Source organism: Aythya fuligula, chromosome 4, assembly GCF_009819795.1.
Source record: "Aythya fuligula isolate bAytFul2 chromosome 4, bAytFul2.pri, whole genome shotgun sequence".
NCBI lineage: Eukaryota > Metazoa > Chordata > Aves > Anseriformes > Anatidae > Aythya > Aythya fuligula.
The window spans coordinates 53,298,562-53,326,499 of record NC_045562.1 but is presented as its reverse complement, the minus strand read 5'-3'; the positions used below and the strand labels follow the sequence as shown (position 1 = coordinate 53,326,499).

Genomic DNA, 27,938 nt, shown 5'->3' with positions numbered 1-27,938 from the left:
CACACAGAGCCGGAGCCACGGCGCCTCCAGCCTCCAGCCTCGCCGCCCAGCGCCCCCACGGCGCCCTCCGCACCTCCTGCCCAGCGTAAGTGTGTGTGGGTGTGTGTGTGTGTGCGGCAGCCCCCCGGAAAGTTTCCCCGAGCTGCTGTGGGGATGGGGGGGATCCGGGGGGCTCCGCGCACCTGCCCCGACCCCGCTGGGACGCCCCCGCCGCCACCATCCCGGTGCGGGGTGCGGGGGCTTTTTGGGGACGGGGGGACGGGCAGCGGCCCGGGGAGATGTTCCCGGGTGGGTTCGGGTTTTGGGAAGGGTCCGGCCGAGCTCCAGGTTAAGCCAGGGGGTGGTCGTGCCCCCCAAAACCATATTATCCGCCCCCCCCCTCCGAGCTGGCAGGGGTCGAGGTGAAGTTCAGCCGCGCCGCAGCTGGGTACGGCGGTAGGAGCAACGACCGCAATTTGCTTCCCTTTTTCTGGACGCCGTTCGTTTGTTAATAATAATAATAATAATAATAATAATAATAATTAATTCTTTAAGCCTAAACGCGGATGGGAGCGTTTACTTTGGACTTTTGTCAGATGCGCCTCTCGCGCGGCCGGGGGCAGCCCTGGCACAGGACAGCCCGGTGCGGGGAGAGGGGCTGGGGGCTGCTCAGGAGGGCAGGGAGGGGAAAAAAAATAGGGACTTGCCTCGTGTCCTCCCCTGATACCTCACTCACTGTACCTGTATTGTCCGCTGTGCTTTATTTGCTTCCTAGCCTTTGAAAATGCAGGAAGTGCCACTGTTTGTAGAGCTGAACTCTGAAGGCTTTATTGTTATGAAAGGCTGAATTTGGGTGCCGGATACGAGAGCTTTGAAGGCTTACTTTATTTAAACTAATATCCCTGAATGCTCATTACCTGTATTGAAAACAAAGGCTTACATGGCTGCTCAGTAATGATTTTTTCCCATATAATACTTTTAAGATGCACACTCTTGGTAATTGCATGAGGAACTTCTTGTGTGAGAGGAGCTACATCTGGATTTGATAATCCTGCCTGACCCAGAAGAGATTTACTTCAAACTAACTTTCCTCTTGTATTTTTAAGAGCTTTTTGCCTAGTATAAATATAAAAACTTGAAGCTGGTGTGAGTGGCCTTTTTTATTTCTGTCCAAGCAGGCAAAATACCTTTTTTTTCCCCTGCACACAGCGTGGTACAGACCACAAGAGGGACGGGGGCAAGGGCGGGGTGTGTGTGAGAAGGGAGAAGATACAAAGTGGTCTGTGCCTTCCATGAGAAACTGGACAAAATTTGCTCTCGGTAACAGAGCCGTGAGACAGCCCTGATGTGCTGCAAGGATTTGAGCCATGCGGTCGATACCTGGTCAGCCGAAAGCAAAAGCCTTCAGATAAAAAATGATGTAAACATGAGCGAGATCAGCCAAAGGCTCTAAGGTAGTAGAGACAGGAGCTGTACAGCCACCAAGTTGCTTAGTTCCAGATGCTGGGTATGAAGACAGTAAGGAGCTGATATCATCAGCATAAAGCCTGCACCCACACATCGCTGTGCAGATGCTCTGCTGGCCAGCGCACTCTTAAACACCAGCCATGGGGAGCCTGCAGCAGTTGTTAGTGCTGCTGTAGTGCCAGTCCACATAATTTGCTGTAACATGTTCTCACATTGGATAGCGTTAGCTGTCCCACCCCTGGTGTATAAATAACCGATGCAAAGCATGTAAGGGAAGAGAGTGCAATGAAACCACAGCTTTGAAGGAAAGCAAGTGTTGAAGTTACCCTAGTATATGACATCTAGGCAAAATGCACCTTTCCTCTGCCTCCACCTTGAGGAAGGAGTTCGTTTATCTGGCTGGGTATTTGGGCGCTTTGCAAATAAAAGTGTTATCCACAGAAAGTCGGGTCCCGAGGCAAAGTCTCTGCATGTGGCTGAGGGATGCCGACAGCCACGCGTGCGGTGCTTTGGACAGATGCAGTAGGTGCGCTGAGCTGTGCAGGTCCTCAGCCATGGAGCATGCTGGCCCAACCAAGCGAGATGCTGCCTGCAGCAGCCCCTTCCTCTACAGCTCCTCCTGTGGCCGGCTGATTCCCTTGGTCCTGCTCGTGTAGGTCCTCGCTTCTGGGCTAGGAGCTGTGACTGCTTGGAGAAATGAAGCTCTGCTTCTGTTCAGCTACTGGCGTTCTGTCAGTCCTGTAATAAATCAATCGATCCCAGGGAAAGGCTTCGGTTAATCGTCATGACCCGTGGTGTCTAAAAAATCTCGTGCTCCCTCGTGTTGTTAAGGGTGCCTGTTTGTAAATAGGGCAGGTCCCCAGCATAAGGACAGTGTTTTTCTTCACACCCAATGAACAAACACCTCCACCCACTGTTGTTGTTTTAAAAGACTCCAGCTGCTCATGAATATAGGGTCAGGGAGGGCCGCCTAAATGTTTCTCTGTGCTTTCTCCCCAGCGCAGCCAGCAGAGCTGTTTCCTGTTCTTTGTTTCAAGGCTGGGGTTTGCGTCACACATTCCAAGTGGCATATGTGGTGCTCTTTCCTGTTTCAGGCTGTTTTCTGGTAGATCGGTAGCCTCGTCCAGGCCCCTTGTCACTGCCCCTCAACTCCCAATCCCCACCCAGTGAGTTATCATGTCTCTACACACTCACGATTGCTTAAGATGCCTGTGTTATGTCATCATGAGATTTCCAAGTTAACCTTTAACGCGCGCCCGCGACTCCCAATGTGCTTATGGGGGTGACCTGAAGAGCTTTGCTCCCTTTGCCGAGAACGGGTACTCAAGTCTCCAGAGAACTGGGATCCAGTTTTCTCCTCTGGCTTGCAACACCAGCCGGGCTGGAACAGCTCCATTAAAGCTGCGGAGTTACGCTGGTGTAAAAAGAGCACAAGAAGAGAGCCCACATCTTGCAGATGCACCTTGCAGAGGGAGCTTTGGCTTCTGCCCTTACCCAACCTGGATGGCCCACCGCAAGCACCTCGTAGTTCCAGTTCATGAAAGGAATAAACATTTTCTCATCATCCAAACTAGAAGATTCTCTGTCTCATGGATGTAATACAGAAAATGAGACTGCTGGCTATCTTTTCTTGGGAATAAATAGGTGTAGCTGTCCTATGTTTTGCATTTCTGAAGGCGCAAAAGTAATCTTTTTAGTCCCGTTTTAAGATTTGTCTTCTTCCCACAGCCTGTTACAGGCAAACATGGAGAAACATCAAGAGGAAGTCCAAAAAGAGATATAAATCTTGCTGTTGCTTTGGGTCTGACTGATGAAGAGCTAAAGGACCCAAGCCAAAGCTCATTGAAATCAAGAGAAAGACTTGCATTAACTTCACTGGGCTTTTGAATCAGGCCCCTGGATGAAAATGCAAGATGGACTGTTTATTCCTCTCTGTCATTTCTGTGCTGGAATATGCATGTTTCCTGTTCGCACCGAAATACTTTAACTCTTCTATTTTGCTACTTTTTTTACTTCATTTTTTAAAGTAGCCTTTTAATCCCTGCAGTTGCTCTTTAGGATGCTAAGGATCACTTGTTTGTGATCACTGCAGATGTTTTAAATGCTATTGTGTCTTTTAAGAAGTATCTGAAATACATGCTATGAACTTCCTCTTTCAGGGTTTAATTGTATGTGAAAAAAATACTTACTAAATAATATGCGCATCCTTACATGAACTTGTTTCTTGTCTATTCAGAATTCCAGATAACAAGAAGTATTTGGCCGCACAGTTTTGGTAAGTTGTTTACTGATTATTTTCACATTTGTTACTGCCACTTATTTTTACATAACTATTTTTACTTAATTTAGTCAATTTGCACAGGATTTCAAACATACCATCTTTTTTTTCCCTGTGACAAAGGAAAAATGTTGCATTTAACTGTAGTTTGATATTGGAAACTAGCGTATAATAAATGCAGTACATTTTGTGGTTCACACCTTTTTGTATTCAGAAGTCTTACAAAATCTGAGACTGAGATTAAAATTATAATAGTTTTGTAAGCCAACTTTTTAATATTAATTAGCACTGCTAACAGGAGGTCTTTTAAAGTTCTTTATGCTGTCAGCATTGAAGCTTTGTGTTTTCATTCCAAGGCTAGTTGCTTCCAATCCAGAATATGAAGTTTGGCAGAGCTGGTTTTAGCAGAGATTTAACCCTTCCCTATTAAGTGTTGACTTGATGCTGAGCCCTCCTTTGAGGGCTTTGTAGCCACAGTAGATATCTCCCAGGGGAAAGAAGTGCAAGTGTTCATCAGCCATACTGAATGATAAAGCTCTAGTATTTTTTTAGTAGTAAACTAAGTCAGAATGGAAAAAAAAAAAAAACACAAGTGTGTGGTCAAGTCTGCCTATCATGCAGTCAGTATGTTACCAACAAACTTGATCCATGAAGGCACGACAGAATTTCCGCTTTTAAAGAGTCTGAGTTTCTTTGATCACTGTCTCACTTGTACCCACTGCGCTATCCAGCTCTTTTCCCTCTTGTTTTTTTCACTGCTGTAGATACACAGAAGTTCATCAACATTTGCCCTATATTCAAATCCTCGCTCAAATTAGTCGTTTAAGCTATTGTTCATAAATGTACACTTTCCTTAGGATTAGAATTTCTTTCTTCTCTCCCATACTATCAAAAATTTTCAATCTCTCTCAAGGTTCATGAAATAGTAGAGTCCTTTATGTTACACAGCAGTACCTTCTGTCATTCTTCCCTAGTAATATAAAAAGACAGGATTAATATTTGTCCTTTAAAATTATCTTCAAAATTAAGAAAAAACACAACAGAAAACAAAGTTCAGTTTGGAAGGGAAAGATTATCATACCATTCCACATACTTCACTTGTTTTCAGAAGTCTGATCTTTTATCCTTACTAGACTGTTTCTCCTTCGAAGCAGTAGCTTGAGTTGAGACAGGAAACCAGACAGTAGTCTGCCCTGATAAGGGAGAATATTGTCTAATGGAGGTGCCTCAAGAGCTTTTCTTTCTCTTTCCCTTGGGTTCAGTAGATGTAGAACTGAAGGTTGAACTGGACTCCATTTTTCTTTGGCAAAAGAGGCATTTTTTTTAGTAAGCACTGCAAAAACTTTTTTTTTCCCGAAATTTTTATGTTCAAGAAGTCCATTTCCCGACATGTGGCTTCAAACAGCCTGCAACAGTAATTATCAAATCTAATTGAAATACTGATTAGTCTGCTACACAGCTGATAAATGATTATGACAAAACAGTTCTAGGTCAAAGTGATATCAGCAAAGTTAGAATGTACAAGCTGCACAAAATACCAGATTTTTCAGCCTGCTTGCACTGGAGGGAAGGTAAAAGATGTTCGTGTCAATAAAAAGCCAAAATAGTTTGAAATTCTTTGCCATGTGAAAGGAAAGAATAAAATGTGCTGTCACATAAAAATTAGAATGTTTAATTGCAGTGGGTTTTAAAAAACTAGTTATTTTGATTTCATTGAAGCATCTAGTTAAAGAGGCATATTAATCTTAGAGTAATGAGGTTTGGAGGGGAGCACTTGAGGCCATCTGGTCACGCCCCTGCACTAGGGTGCATGGCATTTTTGGAGAGCTTTTATTGTTAAGTGACACAACTTAATGAAATCGAAACAAAATATTGCCATTTATCTTAATATTCCTTTACACCTAACAAGTAAAGCATTCAGCTGAAAGTTTTTGTCCAGGTGCCGCTTTCTTTTTACACGGTATCCTAAATTTTTGAACACTTACTGCCATTTCCCAGAGGAAATCCAGTGAATAAGCAAATGCAGGGGGCTGCTGACCTGCAGCATGTTTTCTTGGTGTACTGCTTCTTCATGATTTTCCCCCTGCTGTTCTTTGTGGGGTGGCTGCTCCGTTCCCTTCCCCCAGCTCCATCTCGAGGCCTTCGCTCCTTCCCCTGCTCATGCTGTCTGGGGCTGGATCTGAGAGCTGTGCTCTGCTGAGCTGGGGAGTTTCTTTGCCTGCTGCTATTCTGGGGCCCGGCGCAGTTCAGCACTCGCTTACTTCCCATTAAAGTTAATGGAACTTCAGAAATACTTTTTTTTTGCTGACACAGGTCTTGATGAGCAGCCGGTACTGTCAGTGCAAACACATCTTGCTAGGAGCTGTGGAAAACCCTTTCTCAACCCTTTCCAGGGACTCCTGCTGTCAGACGCTGTTTTTTCCTCTGTCAGACTATCTTCCAAGGTTCCACTGAAGGAGGCTTCTCAGCCCGGCCCAGGAAGCCTCCCCTCCCTTTGGATTTCATCAGTGGAGAGTCTTCTGATGTTATCACTTCTCCTTAATAATAGGGGAAGTTTGACTTGAGGCTCGCAGAAGAAGTACCACTTTCGGGGCAACAGCGTAAGTCCCAAAGGGCTTGGGCTGAAGAGCTGCAGCCACAAGAAACACGGTGGCTGCCAGATACCAGCAGCGCTGCCCTGTCTTTGGGGAGGCCGCTCAGGCAGTGCTAATTTAGCAGATACCATTACATTATTCTGTAATTATACCAACAGTAACAATAATACCTTGATGCTTCTAGACAAAGCCTCACTGTACCACAGGGCAGCATTCCTTGCTTCCCCAGGCAGAAAGATTGAGAAAGCAAACACTGGCGCATAGTTTTATGCAGAGTGAAGAGAGGGAGGATTTATGGCCCCCACCCTGCTATCCACAGCTGTGCTATCTTTCAGGTCACTGCCTGCGCTCCCAGGTCTGGAGCAAAGGCTCTGTGCTGCCGAGAGGATCTGTAGTTGTTGGATGTGCAGAGCCAGAACTGGACGTCCACCCCACCCTTTCCTAACAGGGCTGTGGGGTTGGCGGACCTTGAAGGTGAGGTACAGAGCCATGGCAGGAGCACGATTGCCTTTCAGCAGCTGGTGTGTGGTGCAGATGTGCAGGCTGGGTGTGTTCTTCAACTGTTTTGCTCCTTTTGGCCACTGCAAATAATCTATACAAATCCTTACTGCCAGAATGCAGGCTAAGTGACTTTAAGCTCTCATTTACTAATTATGTCTCTGAAACAGCAAACCATACCCATACAGAAGTTAATCTCAAGAACTCTCCAATCTTGACAGGGACATGAACTTTCCTTCTGGAGGGGATACTTTGGTTCTTAATTGGGTTGTAAGGGCAGATTTTGTGATTTTTCTCATTTGCTCTTTTCACTGGACTTCACACATGGAAATACTGAGGAACTTTGCCTGGACTTTACCTTGCACCTGTCCTTATTTGCATACAAAACCCAATTGCTTCATTTGTCTTTCTGAAGTACAGGGCGTGAGCAAAATCTTATCAAAAGCCATGTCCTGTTTGGACAAGTTGGACTGACTTGGCAGAGATCCACAGGGTGGAGTGAATGGGAGGAGGCAAGAAAGTAAAACTGGGTGGCTTGTTAGCAGAAAAAGAGAAGGAGAGAAAAAAAAAAAAAAAAAAAAAAAAGGTGGAACGTTTGCCTACCGGATTGCAGTTAATTATTTAGTTTCAGATTACATGCATTTTAAATTCTTTTAGCCCACGTGAAAAAAAAAAATAATAAGTTATCTACTAGGTAAACACTAAAAGCCCTTACTTTTTAATATGTTTAATGTAAATATATTGTTGTTTCTTCAGTGTTATTTTAAGGGTACCTGAGAAAATAGGAACAGTATTTTAACTTTCCAGAAATTAGTTTTATTTACTAAACAATTTGTGGGCTTTCAAACAAGCATATTATGAAATCAGTGTGTAAAGTAGAACCCAACTGTTTTTTTCATTCCTCTGTAATAGAAACAAATAAGATTGTTTACTTTCCCTGTTGGCCCCTTCTCACATGTTTAGAGGGAAGACATAGTAAGATTTTGATTTGGTAGGCATAATTTTACAAATAAACTAAGAAAAACTACTGTAATTTCTTACTTAAAGTAGCATGGTGTATTTGTGTGTTTATTAGTGTGTATGTAGACATATTTCCTTGTGAATATGGGCCAAGCAATCTCTTTGGAGCACTATTTCTAGACACAAAGAGCATGGTTTTATGAGTTTGCTTGCAGTCTTAGGAAAGTGTCACTCTGACCTAAATTTTAAATGACAGACCCAAAGCTGGTTTATACTGACTCTCTAGCAGCTCTATCAATTTCCACAAAATAAGCATCAAACACTCTAGTCTGGACCAACAAGACCAAGTGTTATACATTCATTGATTTTCCCATCTTGAAAATTTTTCTACTTACTATCAAACTGGGAAAGAAAAGCTATCTCTTGAGTAACACACGATGAAGGAGTACTCAATTTCTGCACTGTGATGCAGCAATAAACGTAATGTTTTCTTCTGTTCTTAGATGACTGCATCTGAGAAAGATTGAGAATTACTTTTCACTTTTACTTGGTGCAGTACACTTTCTGTTGTCAATGGCACTGCACAGTAATTTTGAGACCTCTCAAGAAACACTCAGATATGTAGCATAAAGTGAAATGTGAAACAAAAGTCTTTTGTGCACTTGGAGCAAAAGGAGTGAAGGACTAATTCTTAAATTGAAGAAAATCCAGTTTTAAAACTACAAAATGAGTAGCCTGGGAACATGACTGGTTTCTTAGAACAAATCTCTTCTCTTCTCTTCTCTTCTCTTCTCTTCTCTTCTCTTCTCTTCTCTTCTCTTCTCTTCTCTTCTCTTCTCTTCTCTTCTCTTCTCTTCTCTTCTCTTCTCTTCTCTTCTCTTCTCTTCTCTTCTCTTCTCTTCTCTTCTTTCTTCCTTTCCTTCCTTCCTTCCTCTCTACACTGAAGTACAACTTGATGTGTCACTATCTATGCACATTCAAAGTAAAAACTGAAAGTTTCTGCAAATCTGAAAGTAAGTTGTACCAAATTCTTATGTATGAAGTCTGAAATGGTACGTTTTTCTGTAAATATTCTTTATGTTTAAAAATACCTCTTTTTTTGTGTTCCCACAATGCATATATATGTCAGTGGATATGTGTAAGTGATGCATAGATACATGTGTGTACTCAGTGCATAGATATGTGGATATATTGCTGAGGTAACAGTCCTCTGAAATGTTAGTTCTCTCTGGGAAACACTAAAAACCTGAAGAAGATAACCATTCAAAGAAAATAAGTATGGTTGACAACCTTCTTGTGAGCATGATTAAAGTGTTAACAAAATTATCATGATTTCTAGTAAGTAGAGTCATCTCTACAAAACTGCTTCTAAACTAAAACTACATTTTATGTTTAAAATCAAAATTGCATTGAGCTGTTCTATTTAACTTTTTTTCTTCAGTTTGCTTTTATCAGGCCTGTGATTTTTCTAAGAAATGCTATGAAGATGCATTAATTTACTTGTGATCCTAATTTGTTTCTGTTATTCAACAGGAACACTGTTGTAATATTTTTCTGTAATGCTTGAAACTGCATTCATATACCTGAATAATTAACTTGACTTGTAACAGCTCATGCCATCTTTCTCTGGAAGCATTTACCAATTCCTTATTTACAATCACGTGGCAGTTCATTGCAAGATTGTTCATTAGCATAGGCTCGTTAGCTTTAACTTGAAACAGGTATAGCTTAACATTTCGTATAAATTTATGGGGAATTTTTTTCTGGGGAAATCTTCTGGACAGAACTCCAAATCTGTTGAGCCTTTAGCCTACTTCCTTGGGGTGAAATTGTCTAGAGGGTGTCTTCTGGCTGTATTCGTTTATTTCCAGTGCCATCTACTGGTCAAAAGTAAACGTAAGATTTTTTTGTCAACATCTTAGAGATGTCAGACCACTTCCTTGCAGGGCAGTGCAAGGTACTGTACATGATCAAAGTATCCTCGCTGAACATCAATCATATAATATATACCATCTCAACTAGTATATAAAAGCTTATCAAAATCTAAATGTCACTGAGAACAACATTACTTTGCTTCGCTTGGTTTTACTTTTTTACTTTGCTTTATGGCCCACTCCAACAGAGATATCTGTTCTTTGCCTGCACAGTATCTTTCCAAACTGACCAAAGATGTGTAATACAATAGTTAAGTGATGACGTGCTTTATGCTAAATATTTTTTTTATCAGGCAGTTCAAGATAAGCTAAAATTGGAAAAGTGAGGTTGAACATTGTAGAAAAAACAACTGAAGCTGCACAGAATACAGCCAGATTTTCTGGAGTGCTTTTCCTTTGCATAGTTAGCAGAAATTATTGTTGAACTGTCAGCAAACGTATTCTCTCCAGAAAATAACTTAAGTATTCTTTCATGTTAAGTTATTGCAGCACATTGAGTGTACTTCTCTAAATTAGTCCAGATTTTTCATCGTCTTTCTTCTGCGTTGATTTCAGTGTCATTGCACATGAAGGTTTTGGCTTTTCTATTAGGACTTATAGGAAAGAGATTCTTTCCAGAATCAGTTCACTTTATGGTCAGCTATACAAGATTATTCTGAAGTTAAAATCATGATGAGAAATGTATGGTCTAGACTGTGTTGTATTTGCACACTGACAGCTAATGAAAGTTGATACATGGACATGAACAATAAAAATTCACAGCAACTTTCATTAAAGTGAGCAGATGTCCCTTTATTTCAGTGGCGAATGGGAAAGAATAAACTTAAGATAGCTTTTTTTTTTTTTTTTTTTTTTTTTTAAATGAAGCTCTGTCAAATATTTAAGAAACTGTGTTAGAGATGGATAAATACAGACATGTACCTGGCAAATAGTAAGTTCTCTACAGTTCAGAAAGTTGAATTGGGGCTTTCCTGCAGCTTTCTAACACATTGTCTTTCTTGTGTAGGCCGGGACATCGCAGGCATCAGAACAGGTGAATAAAAAAGATGCTAATGTTTGACCCAGTCCCTATCAAGCAAGAAGCCATGGACCCTATTTCAGTGGTAAGACTTTTTAAAATATTTCAGCCATTGTAATGACACTGTTCCATCTATAAATTTATACCAAGATTTCTCTTAAGCTTTGGACTAGTCTAGGAAAGGTTGTGAATCTGTATTTTCATATTAGGGCAATAAGACTCATAGTGTAGGAAGACTTTCTGTACTTCATGAATTTGTTGTCCATGAATGACCTGTGGCATTACTTCTGCTGGTGTGCCATCCGCAGAGCAGAAGAGAGAACATCGAAGAACTCTACACCCACACACTGCAAATACAGTCTCTTTAGGTCATGCTGCTGACTTCATGATGGAAGTAGGTTGAAATTAAGCCACTAGACTTCACAGTGAATTGGCAAGAGCCTGTGGTTTCAGTGTTACACCTTTGAACTAAATGAACAGTTTCTCCCCATCCCCTCTTCTCTTTCTATTCTGGTCTTAACCGCATGTGCCTAGGGCTAACTCAGTGCTCTAACCAGCAGAAAATTAATCTTGACAAAAAAAGTAAGGCTTTTTTCCTGGGTATGCTGAATTAATTATCTTACCATGTAATCAGATGAGAAACAGTGAAGGAGGACTGGAGAAAAAGAAATGGAGACTTGACTTTTCAATTGGGTTAATTTTCCATCAGCTTGGTATATAGGGTCACCTCTGCAAAGTGTTTGATAAGCAAGAGCAACAGGAACATGTGGCTGGGAAGGGAACACTGAGCTGTGATGATTTAGGGTGCCAGGGAAATACAAGGTTAGGAAGCAGTTTCCCTATACTTCACCTATTCAACTTCAGGCTGCTGCCACTGAAAGGAAAGATTGTTTTTTTTATTCCTCTTTTTCAGCTTTTTGCTCCCACTGTCTTCTTTGTATGACATGAGGCTACTGTGTGGACACAGAATAACTTGGATTCTTTGGATCAGACCACTGAATTGCTAACCTGCCAAAAATACCCCACCCTTTTTTTTTGTCAGATCAGGCAACTAATCTGATTCACTCTGCAGCTGCTTGATGCTAGAGTAAGGGGAGGGGAAAGGAGGAGGGAGCAGGACACCTCCCCTTCCAGCAGTAGCCTGCAATAAGATCAGATTAAGTGTGACATGAAACCACACCCTTAGAAAGGCTGATCAATTAAAAGCATGAAGTCAGTGTGCATAAATTAGGGTGCATTAAACTCATTAAACTCATGCTCTGACTGGCATCTCTCAGTGAAAAGTTTGCTTTCTGTTCTATTTAAAATGTAGAATAATTGCATTAAATTAAATACATCCATGAGCACTCTGATTTCTTTGGTGCTACTAAGGACACTTTTTGAGTGTTAAGCTTTATATGCATTTTAAAATTAAAGTTTGACTTCCATATTTACTTCTGAGCAAAGATAGAAAAGAAATTGGCCTATTATTAAGGGTGTAAGCATATTGACAAATTCCAATATTTGGGTCAAGAAAGAACCTTAGTATTGATCAGTCTGTCTGTGACTTCAATCACAGTTATTGCATGTCCTCATTGAGATGAGTTGTGATTATCCATGATTATCTAAGGATGTTTTATGGTATCTATCAAAGGCAGAAAGTGGGCCACCTGTACAATAAAAATGTTAATACATGAGTAATAGAAAATCACTACAGAGACACCATGAGCTGTCTGTTGTACACATCTGCCTTCATCTCCCAGAAAAGGCTCTGCAGTGGTTTGGGATGATGCACGTGAGAGGCAGGAGACCCTGTCCCAGCACCCTGGGCACAGTCAGTCCCTCAGAAGGCTGACCAGGAGAGCGAGCCATCGCCCCTTAACAACTGTGGGTGAGAGAGAACATGCAGTGGGAAGAACAAGGGCATGTTTCCAACATGAAGCACTTCAGGACTGTAGTTCCAGATGTTGTGTATTCTATGCTGCATGCTGCTTACACATCAGAGGAGTGGTTGGACCTCTGGAGTCAGCTTGGGCATCCTCTTAACTCAGTGCTATCACTCCGACTAGCTCCTAGAGGCTATGTGGAGCACTTCTTGGTCATGTAGCATCCCTGGAGCCCTCCTGCCAAGGCTGCCCAGCAGGAACAGCATTTAAAGACATGGCATGGAGAAAACATAGGAAAGGCTAGCAGCCATAGCCAAGTACATTAGTGCTGTTGATCTTCCTTCTGAGGAGGTAGAAGGAAAGACAAACTATTAGTGTCATTTTTTAGAGGTGCTGAGCATAGGATTCAGTTTAACATGGGCTGGCATAACTCAGTTTCAAAATCAGGATTTGTATGGTATCTGTCATTCGAATAGTATCATTAGAGATCAGACTAAATGAAGCCCTTTCAGAATGATTGGTTATTTTACCCAAGCATACACTGTAGGCATAAAGTCTGTCTTTAAAAATTCCCATTAGTTGGGGTGGGAGAGGGAAACAAATTATAGTCTTGACTCCACTGTATTTCAGGGCGTGTGGCTGAAAGGATTAACTATACTTCTCAGATGACTGCAGCTCGCACCCACGGCATTTCATCACTCTACCAACAACTTGTACTATTTATTGAATTGAATTATTGAATTATTAAACACATTTTATGATAATTCTTAGTGAACTAGTGTCAGAGTCATCTGAATCCTACCTAAATGTTTTCTGTGAGGACCTTTTAAACATTTGGACAAACACCAGTGACCATTTAGTGAAAGAAGTTCCTTTTCTTTGTGTGACCATCTTTCTTTGAATTGAAATAAACAATTTTCTCTGCCCCTCCATCAGTTAAAACAAAAACAAAACCAAAAAAAAAGATTGTTTCATCCCTTTTTAAGGCAAAGTGCAATGTGCTACATGAGGGATTGAGGTCTTAACTCGTCTACTAGCATGCCTTTTGATTTATTAGCTATTCTGGACTAAATCCGGTTCATTCTCTTCCATGATATATACTTACACATGTTGTAAAATCAGTAAGCAAGTTCTTCATCTGTTTCTGGTTTTGTAAAAGTCTGGCTAGACTATGGTTAAATTCATGAGGTCATGTAGTTTGAAAAAGACTCGATGACTTTCTTCAAAATGTGTTATCCTGTACAACAAGCAGTACGTTTCACTGTGGCAGTTTAACCGAGTTGAGCAAATTCTATCAGATCAGTGCTTCGCAATGTCCCCTTGTGAAAGCAGCAGTCTTCTGGGGGCTGATAAGTGCTTTTGACACTCTTGGCTGGTCTTCTTTGATAGCTTGTCAAGAAGAAAAGCATGGTGATTCTTCCTCGTTTTGGAATTACTGATTTAAATGTATCAACCATATGGTACTTTCGAATGATAACTCGAATATCAGAAGTTCCTTGAACAGCAAGGAAAGGGAAATGAATTGCTTAATAAGGTCCAAGAGGGATAGTATCATATCAAACATAAAAAAAAGATCTGGATGGAGACTGTAAAGGAATATAACTTGAAATACAACCCTGCATTTTAGTAGTGAGCTACTGTGGGGTTACACTGTTCTGTTCTGCACAGGGATGTTTCATCAAAGCAGAACTTAAAGGAAAGTGAGAATTTGTGGGTTCTTTGTGTTTTGTTTTTACTTTTTTTATCCAAATCAGACTGAACTCCCACGTGCACTCTTAATTCCCACAACGAAAATCCAAGTAAAGTCTTACCAGCTTAAATATTTTGGGCAGAGCAATAATATCCAGTTTTACATTGTTCCAACAGCATGCTGAGCATTTAGTATTTTCAACATAAGATCCTTAGTATGGCTGCAAATCTGGAAGAGATCTGGTCAGGATGGAACAGGCTGCAGTCCCCAGGGGAAGGTCTAGGATTGGTGAGAAAAGACTGCTCATGCAGGCTATGAAATACGCTCCTGGTTACTGCAGTTGGTGGCATTTTGAAGGCCAAGCAGTGCCAGTCAGGCTATTTTGTTTGCTATTCTTAATGCTCCCAATTTACAGAAGGACACTGTGAAGTCTTCTTACAGGGTGAAGGCCAGTGAGATAGATCCGAGTGTGACTTACTCCAGGTTAACAGGGTTTCAACAAAAATGAATCCCATGTGGGCTCTGATTGATAGCAGATACCCTACTTTTAGTTGTTCAAGCATCCTTCTCGTCTTTTTCACCCTTTCTATATCCAACACAGATTTGGAAAGCCTCACATACTGTGAATATTTAGGTGCACAAATAAATTCAAGAAATTCCCTCTTTTTTTCTGCTACTCTTTGAACTGTGAGAGGCATAAGGAGGCATCTTTCTGCTGCTTCAGAAAAATCTCTCTCTCTTGTCATAAAGAAAATCATTTGTTGCACCACATTTTTCTTTCACAACTTTATCTGCTGTTTGGATAAAACATGACAATTACAGTCTTGAAGAAAAGTTTAGAAAAATGATCCAGCTTCCCCAAACTGCCATGAGAAATAGCTGATGCTAAATCTGTGCTAGATTAATGACAACAATGTAAACCTTTTATGAAAAATAATTCAAGTCATGAGAGGTAATACCGAATCCCTAACATAATCAAGTTTTTAAAATATTTTTTTTCTCCCCAACTCTTAGAAGCAACTTCTTGCTTGTGTAAATATATGTTACTTAACTTTTCCAGTTTATAGGTCTCGGTGCAACATTTTAATGGTCTGGTAGCTTTTCAGCACACACTTAGTGTTACTTGCAGAACTGGGTACAGCTTGGAGATGCTTCATTCTTTGACTCAATGACCAAAAGCATTCCCTAAGATATAAACGGTGAGGTCTTTTTGCTTTCTAGTATTCTTGCAGTCTTTCTAAGTTGTAGGGTTCAGTGCACTTGTGCAAGATCCGTAAGGCTCTGCTATGCATGAATTCATGCGTGCTGTGGTACACAGAGAACTTTACAGATCACAGGAGTTTGTTATTTTCATGTAACTGATATGAAGTATTAAACTCTATCAGTATTCAGAGGCCTTCCTCACTTGGAATTCAAATAAATGAATTACTGATAGGCTCAGCAATGGTGGCGTACCCACAGAACTTGTTTTACCCCACAATGCATGCAATAATGGCATTTTTATAGAGTTGTGAGGAACCAGTTGCCATAAAAGATGAACATTTTTATAAGTCGACCTTTTAAGTCATAAAAAGGTTAATTAAATAACGTTTCAGAGTTTTTAATGTGATACTTACTGTTTGAATATTAAACACAATTTTTATATGCAGCTTTATTTGAAAATAACATTAGTTAAGAGTATTTTGTAGACTCAGTTTTGTTGTTTCTCATCACATCAGGAAAACATAACATTTTCTAAACTCACTGTTTCAAAAAAAAATTAAGAAAATAATGTTTGTGTCATTTTGCAATAATACTTCTGGCTATCATCAACATTTACAATCAGATAAATGTCCTTTACAGGGAAGACATAAGGTGGCATTTTGAAGGAAGACTCAATGCTAGAAGTTTTAGTCCTAGAAGAAACATTCTGAAATGTTACAGAATTGATTATTAATACCTCATGGTTTACAAAAAAATATTTTTACTGAAATGTGGACATCATCGTGTAGGTTAAGATTAACTTCAGGTTTTATATGATCCTGTATTGAGAACTGCTGTCTCCCACTAACAGGAATCTTCTTCCAACACTCCAAATACTTATGCCTTGTACTAGTTTTCCAAAATCAGACTGACTAGTTAGCTGCTTTTTTTTTAGCCTGAAGAGAAAAAGAAGGTAGAGGTTTAGAATTTACCTGTTGCACTCTTGAGTTTATCTCCCATAGCTTATATAGCTCAATTGTAAATTTTTTTTATCACTCACAGGCTGCAAATACTTGATTCCTTGTTCTTGTGGCAATTGTGAGGTATTGTTTTCCAGTTACTTAAGCAGTTGATTGGGATCCATCATATGACTTTGTGTTCCTCATTTTATACTTAAGTACTGGGCATAGCACCATGTATCTACTGAGTCAGTTAAGTAATGTGCATCTTAGTATATGAAAAGCAGTTTTTAAGGGAGAAAAAACATTGAATAAGCTTTGAGGATTTGTTTTTCACCATCTGTCTTGCATTGCTTCTGAAACAGTGAATCAGTACGTGAGTAACTTCCTCTGCATGAAGTCTTAGGCTTTATTTCACTTTTGTTTAGAAAATAACATTAAAATGTTTTCTTGAATCTTTTTCATTTTGCCTCAGTTTTATTAGCTGTCATTCCTTTTCAGCTGTAGTTTTATGCACATTTATTCATTATTTGATCTTCTTTATTTTTTCTGCTCCTTCTGACAGTCATACCCGTCCAATTACATGGACCAAATGAAGCCAAACAAATACAGCGTCATTTATTCTACACCGAGCATGTTGCACAATAAATTCTACTCAAACGCTGACGGACTATCGAATGGAATCCAGATGGAGCCAGTAGACCTTACGGTGAACAAGCGAAGCTCACCGCCTTCCACTGGAAGTTCTCCTTCCCCCTTGAAATTTCAGACTGTGCACAGGAGAACTTCCCCCGGATTGACTCTGTCCTCACCCAGCTCACCTATCAGTAAATTCACGCCATCTCCCCCGGGAGTACAGCCTTTATCTATGCCCATAACAATCCCACCTGTAATGGCTGCTGCTCTTTCACGCCATGGACTGAGAAGCCCTGGAATTCTCCCAGTTATCCAGCCTGTTGTGGTCCAGCCGGTTCCTTTTATGTATGCTCCCCATCTCCAGCAGCCCATCATGGTGTCCACAGTTCTTACAGATGAGATGGAAAGTCCAAGTAGCATGCAAGGTTCGTGTGGTCAGTTTCTTTTTTATGCCCTCTCATCCTGGGAAAATAACTGTATATCCAGGCACCTCTTCATGCATTTTTCACATTTGAGGAAGTGGAGACATAATTTCTGTTCTTCTAAAATATGCAAAGAATTTACTATGTAAATATTTTACCAAACTTACCATTCTGTTCTATTTTATACCTGCATAAAGGTGTTTATCTTAGTAGACCTACTGAGATTTGAATTGATGGAAATGTGAAATGAAATTTTTGAATCATAGTTCATCAGCAGATAGCCTAGATAGAAGATTTTATATTTGTGTATAAATTGGTGCACTAAATATAAAGCTTGGGAAGGGGTTCTTTTGCTTTAACTATAGATTTTTATGTATATCCTTTATTTATGTAGCTGCCTATATTTTTGACATGTTGCCTTCCTCCTCTGACCCTTCCCCATACAGTGCCTGTCATTGAGTCTTTCGAGAAGCCTACACTGAAGAAAACAATTAAAGTAGAACCAGGAAGCGAACCATCGAAGACTGACTTCTATCCTGAACGAATGTCGCCTCCAATGACCTCATTGTCTCCCCAGCAAGTAATGCTTCAAGAGTAAGTAGCTAACGGTAGTCCCAACATCAGCAGGGGAACAAAATGCAGTTCACTGCAGTAGTTGCTAATTTGGAAGAGTGAGAGAGAGTCACTGTGTTTGACATGTGGTAAAATACAGAAAAACATCCTTCCCCCCCAGCTGCCACAGTGAGATGTGATGCAACTTTTTTTTCTTCTTTGACAGGAGTAGATAACATGTTTCTACATAGCAACCATATAGATCTGTCATATTTATATAATGCATTTCTGGAGTAATGCTGCTTCCAATCCTACTGGATTATACTGACTTATAGGACTGCCAATAAGTCAGAGATATATCTTTAAGTAAAACCAGCATCAAGTTAGAAAAATACATTGAAGACATTCCATACTGATTTCTGTATTTATATGACCTAAAATACCTTTCTTTAAAAATACTCTTTCCACTTTCTTTTCTTGGAGTACCTTTTTGTCTTTAAAAAAAAATTGGCTACCCAGTGGAAAGAAACCCCTCAGGCCTACAAGTTCTTTGTACACCCAGTGAAGTTCCATGTTTACCTGAGGCCATTGTTCCACAAATGGTTTTTTTTGGCAGCTTAAGTAGTTCCGGAAGCTCTGTCTCCTCTCCAGCCACTTGTTTGCACCCAAGTACCAACACATTTTGTGCTGTTAGAGCTGTTACTGGGACCAGTCCGGGAACTGGATCACAGATCTGATCAGGTTTAAAGCAGTCCTATTTGCAAAAGGCAGAGCAAGGGCTAGAAAGAAGAAGCTGGTCTGGGGCAGAAATTTTTTGATGGGAAAGGTTAAAAATTTATCAGGAATTACCTGAGGAACCATGGCCACATTTCCATTTACTACTTTCCTGCAAAAAATTTAGTCAACTTACCAAAGCTAAGGAATTGTCCAGAGTCCAGCTCATCCTTCAGCAGTCACTGCTCTGGGTGGACACACAGGCTGGTGGTGTGGCTCTGGCAGGACGTGAAGTTGGGAACTGAGCTAGTTTCGTGGTACATGACCTCTGAATCCATTTCTTCCCTTCCTTCCTCTGAGTGGGGAAGAAGGACTTCGAGCCAGACTGCCAAAAACTGTGTGAGTGCAGGAACACCGGGTGAATCAGAGAATGGTTTGGGTTGGAAGGGACCTTAAAGATCACCTAATTCCAACCAGAGAAAGCATGGAACTGGCAGTCTTCTGCATGTCCTTCAGAGGGAAGGCATGCTGCTGTTCCAGAGCTGGCTGCACCCCAGACAAGCTTCTTCCAGGCACCCCACCTCATTTTCAAGTCTCACAGCACCTTAGGTGTGGGTTTCAAGCTGCAGGTTCTTTGCAATTAACTCCGATTGGCATTTAATTTGGTACTTGCACCATTTCTGCCTTTTTGAGTGAAATGACAGCTAACTGGTTGCCAGCAAGCTTTCCTAAGCAGGATGCTGCTTATTTAAAAGCAAGCTTGTGTTTTCTATTACAATGAAATAGGAAACTTCTGTGGTTACTAGGTGGTGACTTGTCTTCCACAGTGGACCCAACACACGCAGTAGCTAGGTCTGTATCTACTTGGAACCAACTTCTGCGAGGTCAGGGGTATCAAACACTACGCTTCTGTTCTTTGTTAGGTGTCTTTAAGAAGAGCAGACCAGTAAGTGCTGTTCCTTGCTGATACCACACCCTTCCTCCAGGGCTGAGACTTCTGTAGGCTTGTCACCTGCATTAGTGATTTGCATTAACTATTTCCCAGTGAGTCCAGTTTCCACAGGAAACCCATCCGCCGAGCAAAGAATGTAAAATTTGCTGTAAGATACGAGCAGCATTGTTACATCGGAGCGGTCTGTTCCCAAAGCATCTCATCCATTTGCCCATGCAGAGGCATTGTGTTCGTGGAGACCCAGTCCTCACGTTGCTTCCTTAAATTGCTTCCTAGATGTCCTGTAGAGCTGCTGTTCATGTTCATTCCTAAAGCCAGCCCTTTGGAGTTCAAATTCTGCTGTATCTGCAGCGAGCAGTTTGTTTATGGCAATTTCTACCTTTCATCATTTAAAAAAATAGGCAAATCACAAAGTTACAAGATGAGAGAATTAAACCTTTACAAAACTCCCTGTTGTCTCACAGCTTCATCATCCTCTCTCTCAGCATTATGAGCTCTAGTTACACGTTTTTTTTTGTTGTGTTTCATAGGTTCCAACTGCCCAAAGTTTTGACACACATTCAGACACACAGGGAAGTTACATTAAAGGGGAGTATGTTCAGTCTCACTTTTAAACGGCTGTTTTTGAATTAGTTTTTGGCAGATGCATTATGTATATAATATTGGTGGCATTTCTGTAGGGATTGTTGGACTTCCTAGAATGTCTGATAATTGATGTACCTATGCAGTGATTTCTAAAATGAAACTTCAGGTAAAAAATCTCTGACACGTATAAGAAGCCTTGTTAACATTATATTCTCATGCGTGCATAAGTGTCCAAATCTAACTCATGCTAGCCATATAGTGTGGTCTGCCGGTAAAGAAGTAGAAAAAGATGCTGAAATTACAACATGATTTTTGGAAGATACTCTTAACTATTACAGATTGATGCCTACATGGTTAGCCTTGCATGAGTTTGTATCTTGTGTAAGAAGGGACGGAAGAAGGCTGTGCATTTATTATTGACTCTTACCTCTGATTTTTGACACCGTCTTAACCATTTTTTTAAAACTGCTGTCCCCTGTCTGAATATTGATAACGTTCTGTAGCCTTATCAGCCTCCTTTCCTCCAAATGGAAAATGAGACAAATATGCAGCATTTTGTGTATGCACTCTTACATCATGAACAATCACAAATGGCATACAGTCAGTATCCTCTTTCTCCATTTTTCCAGCTGTCACAGTGTCCAAGAGTAGCCTCCACACATCGATATTTAAACCAAGTTTGCTTGCTGGCCTAAGCCAGAGCTTCTCCAGAAAGAGTAGTATGCTACAGCAGTAACACTGAGCATTACTTTAGAGAAGCATTTCTCTAGAAGCTAAAAGTCTGTCTCTTATTTAAGAGTATGTACATCTGCATCTAAAATCATTGCCTTGGGTTTTCTGCCATTATGGTATTTTTAGCTAGATTTAATGTGTGCTTGAAGAGTGCATCACTCAACAGTCACAGAAACACCCAAGAAAGAGAGTGTGGCTCCCAGTTTCAAGCTGGTAACTCTGTAATAACAGAATGAATACTAGAGTGAAACTTTTCTCACTTCACTAATTTCCATCCTGCTGCTGTGGAGGCTAATAGAAACTATTTTTCTTGTTAAACCATGCGCAAACTTTTATTTGCTGTGCCTCATGAGTGTTGTTTCTTTTTCCCTTTTTTTTTTTCACCAAAGGACCTTTAGCACATGTCCATGGTCTTGCTGTGAGAAGCAGTCATTCAGCATTTCTGAATATTAGGCCCTAAAGGAACTTGGTTAAAGTAACTCTTCATATAAACCTAGTGATAATTAAATGTAAATCAGCTTGTAAAGAAACTTGAAATACAGCCACTGAGAAACGACTGGGGTTCCAGAAGGCTTATATCTATCAGATGCAGGGGCTGGTCTTAGAACAAGGAATACTAATATCTGTACATTATATACTAAGTTTCAGTTACAAGCTTAAAAATAAATAAAAAAGAACCAATGTGGACCTGCTGAACAGCTGAAAAATGCAGGTTGCAAGATTCATAACGCCACCTACATTTCTGACAAACATACTTCCTCTTCTAACAGTGACATGGAAGAAAGAACCAAGGTTCTGCCCAATGGTGCACTCACGTTGTTGTTCAAACATAAATACCTGTAGTGAATGACAGCTTTTGAGAAGCTCAGTGTATTTTCAGAGATGTGAATGTTTATGTTTTTATTTGTTCTGGAAGTCTGTGTGCAGTTAATACATGTCCTACCTGCACTGTACCTGTGGGCTTCAAAGCAAAAAAATGATGTTTATGAAGGTGGAGAGCCAGCTTTAGACATCCTGTGGGTGTGTTGCACAGGCTAAACTCTACTTTTAGGAATTGACGTCAGTGGTATAGGGAGGCCGCACCCTCCTGCCAGCACCAAACAGGAAATTCTTAATTACTCTCTAAAGGAGTGGCTGGAACAATAAAGATTGAGTTCTGCTTTGAAAGCCTAAAGATACAATTTCTGTAATAGTATGGAATAGCCATTTCCAATTACAAGCAAATTAACAGCATTTTAAGGCAGAAGAAAAGCTGCAAATAAATACAACAGAAGTTCACTATGAAGTCATAGTTTGAAAAATTGTGTTTCACTGAAAAACAGGAATTTGAAGGGTTTTTATCTTTGTAAGTTTTTGAAAAGCTAGTTGGTAGTAAAGATGGCTACATCATGCTGAAAAGTGAGTAAGCATACACAAATATTACTGCTAGAATACATGAAATTTGCTAAACCCTCTTGAATTTTTCGACATGCATGTAATGTTGTTCTTCCTGCCAAGAGACAGCGTGGTAGTGAATAAAGGACTCTGTTATGAATCATATTAGCTGAGGTTTGCTGTGCTAAATGTTTTTCATTTTTAACATTGAACTTAACTTCACAGGAATCACCCTTCAGTTATAGTTCAGCCTGGAAAGAGACCTTTACCTGTGGAATCACCAGACACGCAAAGAAAACGCAGAATACATCGGTGTGATTATGAAGGCTGCAACAAGGTCTACACTAAAAGCTCCCACCTGAAAGCTCACAGAAGAACCCATACAGGTTTGAGCACTGCTATGCTTTTCTTTCATCAAGCCTCTGGTAAAAGAGTAGATTAAGCTTTTAGTTTGTACTAATTGCCAGATTACCACAGGTGTAAACAACAAAATAACATAGATTAGATCTGGCAGTGTTCTGAATATAATTATGGGCTGAGCGAAAGAGAGGATGTAGCAGGAAAAACCCGCGAGACTGTAAGCCAGAGCAGGATCATGCTGTATGCTTTACATTCACTGGCTCTTTGCTCATTTTCTGTCCAGTTGCTTGCAGATTACTCACTCCGCACACCCTGTAAACACCAAATCAGTTCAAATTGCCCTACCATACCTCTTACATCACTGTTAAATTTGAGTGAGACTTCCATGGGAGTAGCCGGTTTACAAAAGTCTGGACTGTGTGCCAAAGACAAACAGGTCTGCTTCATGGGGACATGCTAACCACTGCTCCAATAGTACTCTTTTCTGAGTGCTCCAGTGTCCCCATCTCTGTTCTCCACAGAAATGTTCATCTTGACAAGTTGAATGTACATCCAAGATCTTTGCAAACAAGACGCTTTTAGGTGAAAGGGAGCCCAGTTTATGTCTGTCTTACATCTCGACACAAGTCAGCCCTTCCTGCACCTGTTTGGCTGCAAATTGGTGTGAAAGAGAGTGAGGATCACATATTAGAAATAGTTATTGGGGAAAAAATAAGATTTTAAGTTGAGCTGCTTGTGACAGAGGTGCCTGTCATGCATACTACAGAAACTTTAAGAGGTAACAAGATTTCTACCAACTGTATTGAAAGATAGCACCAATCCTTTCCTCAACTAATCTACCCTATGAGGTCCTGTTTTTGAAAATACTTGAACAAATGCTTAAACTTTCACACTTCTGGGCTTGATGAGGCAAAACAAGTGCTGATATGGCAGAGGGAGGAACAGAGAGACAATAACAAAAATAAGTTGTGGCAGGAAACAATTTTTGATCTGTTAACTTTGCACGATTTCCAGCGCAGAATACTCTGCAGACCAGTGCTGGTGGGAGGCTTTTTGAATAAGCATGCAAGTACGTGCTGACATTTGACAAGGCAAGAGGATAATTCTGTCAAATAACTGATGCGTTTGTATCTTAAATCCCCACTTCTGTGTTTCTTTTTCCAGGTGAAAAACCATACAAATGCACTTGGGAGGGATGCACGTGGAAGTTTGCTCGTTCTGATGAACTAACGCGGCATTTCCGCAAGCATACAGGAATCAAACCTTTTCAGTGCCCAGACTGTGACCGTAGCTTTTCACGTTCGGACCATCTTGCTCTTCACAGAAAACGTCACATGCTAGTCTGAGTGTCTTCTGTCCCTGACTCCTGTCAACTCTTTTTTTTTACACATACATTTTAATTTGGGTTCAGCTGGTCTGAATCTCTGAGTTTATACCATTAAAAGCTTACATATGGTCAGTAATAGATGTTATCTAACCCTTCTATGTCCTTGCCACGGGTCAGACCTAAAGAATGTGAACACTTTTTCTCTTCTTTCTCCTGGGGATGCTAAGCAAACCCTTTCTTCAGAGAGTATGTTTAATGTATTCCATTGTGAATAAGGGAATTTGTAAGCAAACGGCTTTTGTTGGTTTCTTCGTATAATCAGCCCAGCATATACTGATAAAGTAGTAAATGTTACTGAATATCCAAAATGCTAGTCCTTGCCAGAGACTTTATTTATATGCCCTCTAAGGGATACACTCTCATTTATGCTCAACAATGCAATGAACGGATTTCCCAACCTTATTGATCTTTGCAGTATGGTTAACACAGCAGTTTTAGAAAGACACCTGATTTAGAAATCCCCTCTACCCAAACAGTGAATTACACCATAGGAATAAATCTAAGCAATATACTTGACAGAAAGAATGAGTCGTAGTACCACTCACCCCAGTCAAGAAGAAAAATTAGCAGGAATTGGTCTTCACATAATATTCTGTATCTAAACCAATGTCATCTGTCCTCTGTATTATAGTGTAGTGTACAGTCCTGTCCTTACTGCATAAAGCCCTGGTGGATTTTAAATTTGTTAAATGAAGACCTTGCGTGACACTGTATGTCTGTTTTCTGTGCACCTGTATGGATGGAACACGTACGGTACTCTCCTATAACATGGCATTAAAAGATACTCATAGAAACCTACCACACCTCATTTCAGGGATATAGGCTATCCCTCCGTTATCACTCCCCTACATTTCCTTTAAATATTTTTTGCTTTCTGCTGTACCTCAGAAAATAGAAATTGTCATGTCAAAAATGCTCCGAACTGTATTGTTGCGAGTTCCACTTTAATACGCTACAGTATTTTAAAATATTAATTCACAATATTTTTATGACAAGATGGCATCAAATACGAAGCACTTCTGATGATAAATTGAGTCATGTATCTTGTTTTGGATAAAAACGTATACCAAACCATCCACTTGACAATTCTGGTCTGTGACTCCAGTAGTCTCTCCATGCTAGGTAGACTAAGCTTCCCTGTGGATATGTCATTAAATTGCATTAAAATGTCACATCAGCAACGCCTCACTCCCAGGTCAGTTAGCAAACACACCTCCATAGGTAGAATACAAGTAGAATAAGCTGAATTCAAACAACCTACAGCTGCCCCTAGGAATGTTCTGGTATGTGGAACACCACTGAAAGGAAGGTTTCTGTCTTTTTAGCTGGCAGATCATGGCACTACAAGGAAACAGGATGTGTTTGTCTAGACTCTAGCACACCATGGAGTTTTTGTTCTTTCCCCTGTGTAAGGTAAACACCATTCCCTGCACTGTAAACATGATGAAGTCAGATGTTCCTTCCTCTTGGAAATACCCACTGGGAAATGGAGGGTTGTGGGGAGGAGGAAGTTGATAAAATCCTCCAGGAGGAGACAGGTGGAGTGTCCATCTGCAGGTGGGTACATTAAGACCAATGGAGAGGAACACTCTGCTTCTATATCCTGTGGAGTCCAACACCAAGCTGAAATATTGCAGACACGTGAGACTGAGTGTGAGGAGCCATCCCTTGCTGACAGGGTTTACCAGGTGTTCAGCTGACACATGCCTGTTACAGTAGAGAAAAAGGGGAGAAACGTACTCATGGTGATTGCTGTAAAATGCAAAGTATTGTTCAAATTGTGTAACAAATCTTACATACGGGAATATACAAAACCAGCAATTTTATTTAAGGAATAGAGTCCTTCATCTGTGCTCTGGAATGGGCAGAATGGGAGTTCACAGTGCTGGGCTGGGGCTGGTTGTGTACAGCTTTTATGAAGAAGATCCATACGCTCTGTTACCTCACCCCAAATCCTCAGGACTTCACTTGGACTCACCCTGATCGGTTTAGCTCCAGAACTGAAAAACCTGGAAAATCAATCGGTCCCTGTTTGCTTGGCTGGTTTGTTACTAACATTGATAAGCTTGCTGCTCTCGAGCAGCTGTTTTAGAATGATGGTTATCGTTGGATTTTCATTCCTTATTTTCAGTGGTAGCAACATCGTGAGGAGTCAGAAATTGCCTCCTTCATTTGGCTCAAGATTTTGATGGTAATTGATAATTGTAGACCTGTTGCTGACTGAGGGGGCTGCCTGGAACTTCTGTAGCATCAAGCACAGGTCTACAGCCACTTAATAGCTTTTATCCTGGGATAAAAACAGTTCTCAACGATTTTAGGGGGAAAAAGTAGGTGAGATCCTATTAATCTGTAAGCGGGTTAATGGCAATTGATCCCATTTTTAGCTTAACAAATGCAAATGCCTAAAATTTGGGATGCTTAAGCAACATTTCTTTCCAATGCTTGATTTCTCTTTTAAGGCTTTCGCAAGATGTTTTCTTTAATGTGTTGTGGGTTTATTTTATTATTTTAAACTAGAAATATAAAATCAGATACCTTAAAGGCTGAACTTCTTTTTACCTGAGAGTCACTTTGCAGAACTTAATCTATTTTATTTACTATGTTCATTCATTAGCCTATGTACCTTTTTTCCAGAAAATATTTATGGTAATGGTGGGGACAAATACAGTGGAGATGCAATAGAACTTTGAAATGTCTTTAGCTATGTGCCTTGTGATTTAGGACAACAAAAAATTAAATATTAAATAGAAATATTTGAGATTTTTTCATGTAAATGCCTTGTTTGTACAATTTTTCACTTGGGTCTATGGTGTCTTTGTGGAATGTCAAAAAAGTCACAGGCAAATAGGATTTCGTCTTTTTGCTGAAAAACATGCGTTTACATCTTGAGTGACTCGTTGACTCATTTTAGCAAATTTTGATTTGATGGGTACCATGAAAATTTTTAATATATACAACTAAATACTTTTTAGCAGCCGGTCTTTCCATCTATGACCTAAAGAGAAGCCGGTTTAGAAAAGATTAAAAAAAAAATAATCCTACAGATGGTGTGTATTTCAAAAAACATCTTTCACTAGCGGTGTTGCACTGTGCAGTAGGAAACAAATAATACTGTTCTACTAAAAAGTTCCTGTTGAAACCATTTGATTATAATGGGTTACTAGTTTCTATGACAATCGTATAAAGCTAAGCAGGTGTTACAGTGTGGTTTTATTTAAATGTACGCTGCCATGCTGCAGTGGTATTTCTAATGCCACATTTTGTCCAAATACGTTGTCGTCTCTGTCAAGGTTAGCAAAATATAGGTGAATACAAATCCATTTTACATATCTTCAGAGGGCTACACCAGTTTTCATTGTATTTTACAGATATTAGTACTTTTCTGCTATTTATGTACTTTAAATGTTAGAGGGTCAAAATAATCTTTCGGCTTAGCATCTCTCACCTGCAAATATAGCAGGGGTGTTATATTTACTTTAATACATGTATAAACTATGCAGAATTTTTTAATAAAATGTAATATATTTTATAAGCTAATAAGACTGAATGGGTAATTAAAGGTTTCTAGTGTACATTACTATAACTTGCAAATATGGAGACATTTTGGTAATCTTTCTTACTAAAGATGTGAATGTTTAATGTACTTTCACTGTTTCTACTTTGGTAGTCCGATGGGAATTCAGTAATGACATTTTGTCATGTCAAACTGTGAACATAAATTTGTACTGTACAGTCCTCATACTATATTTAGTATAAAATACATATGTATTATACTTGTTAATAAAGCCATCAGAATATTA

General features: G+C 40.1%; 1 protein-coding gene across 1 annotated transcript; it reads left to right on the top strand.

Moving 5' to 3' along the window:
• KLF3 (Kruppel like factor 3) lies at positions 1-27,938 on the top strand. Its single transcript, XM_032187442.1, has 7 exons — positions 1-85; positions 3,683-3,721; positions 10,717-10,813; positions 16,990-17,485; positions 17,929-18,076; positions 22,617-22,777; positions 23,916-27,938. Exons 3-7 carry the CDS (start codon positions 10,757-10,759, stop codon positions 24,095-24,097), a joined length of 1,044 nt encoding a protein of 347 aa, XP_032043333.1. The 5' UTR covers positions 1-85; positions 3,683-3,721; positions 10,717-10,756; the 3' UTR covers positions 24,098-27,938.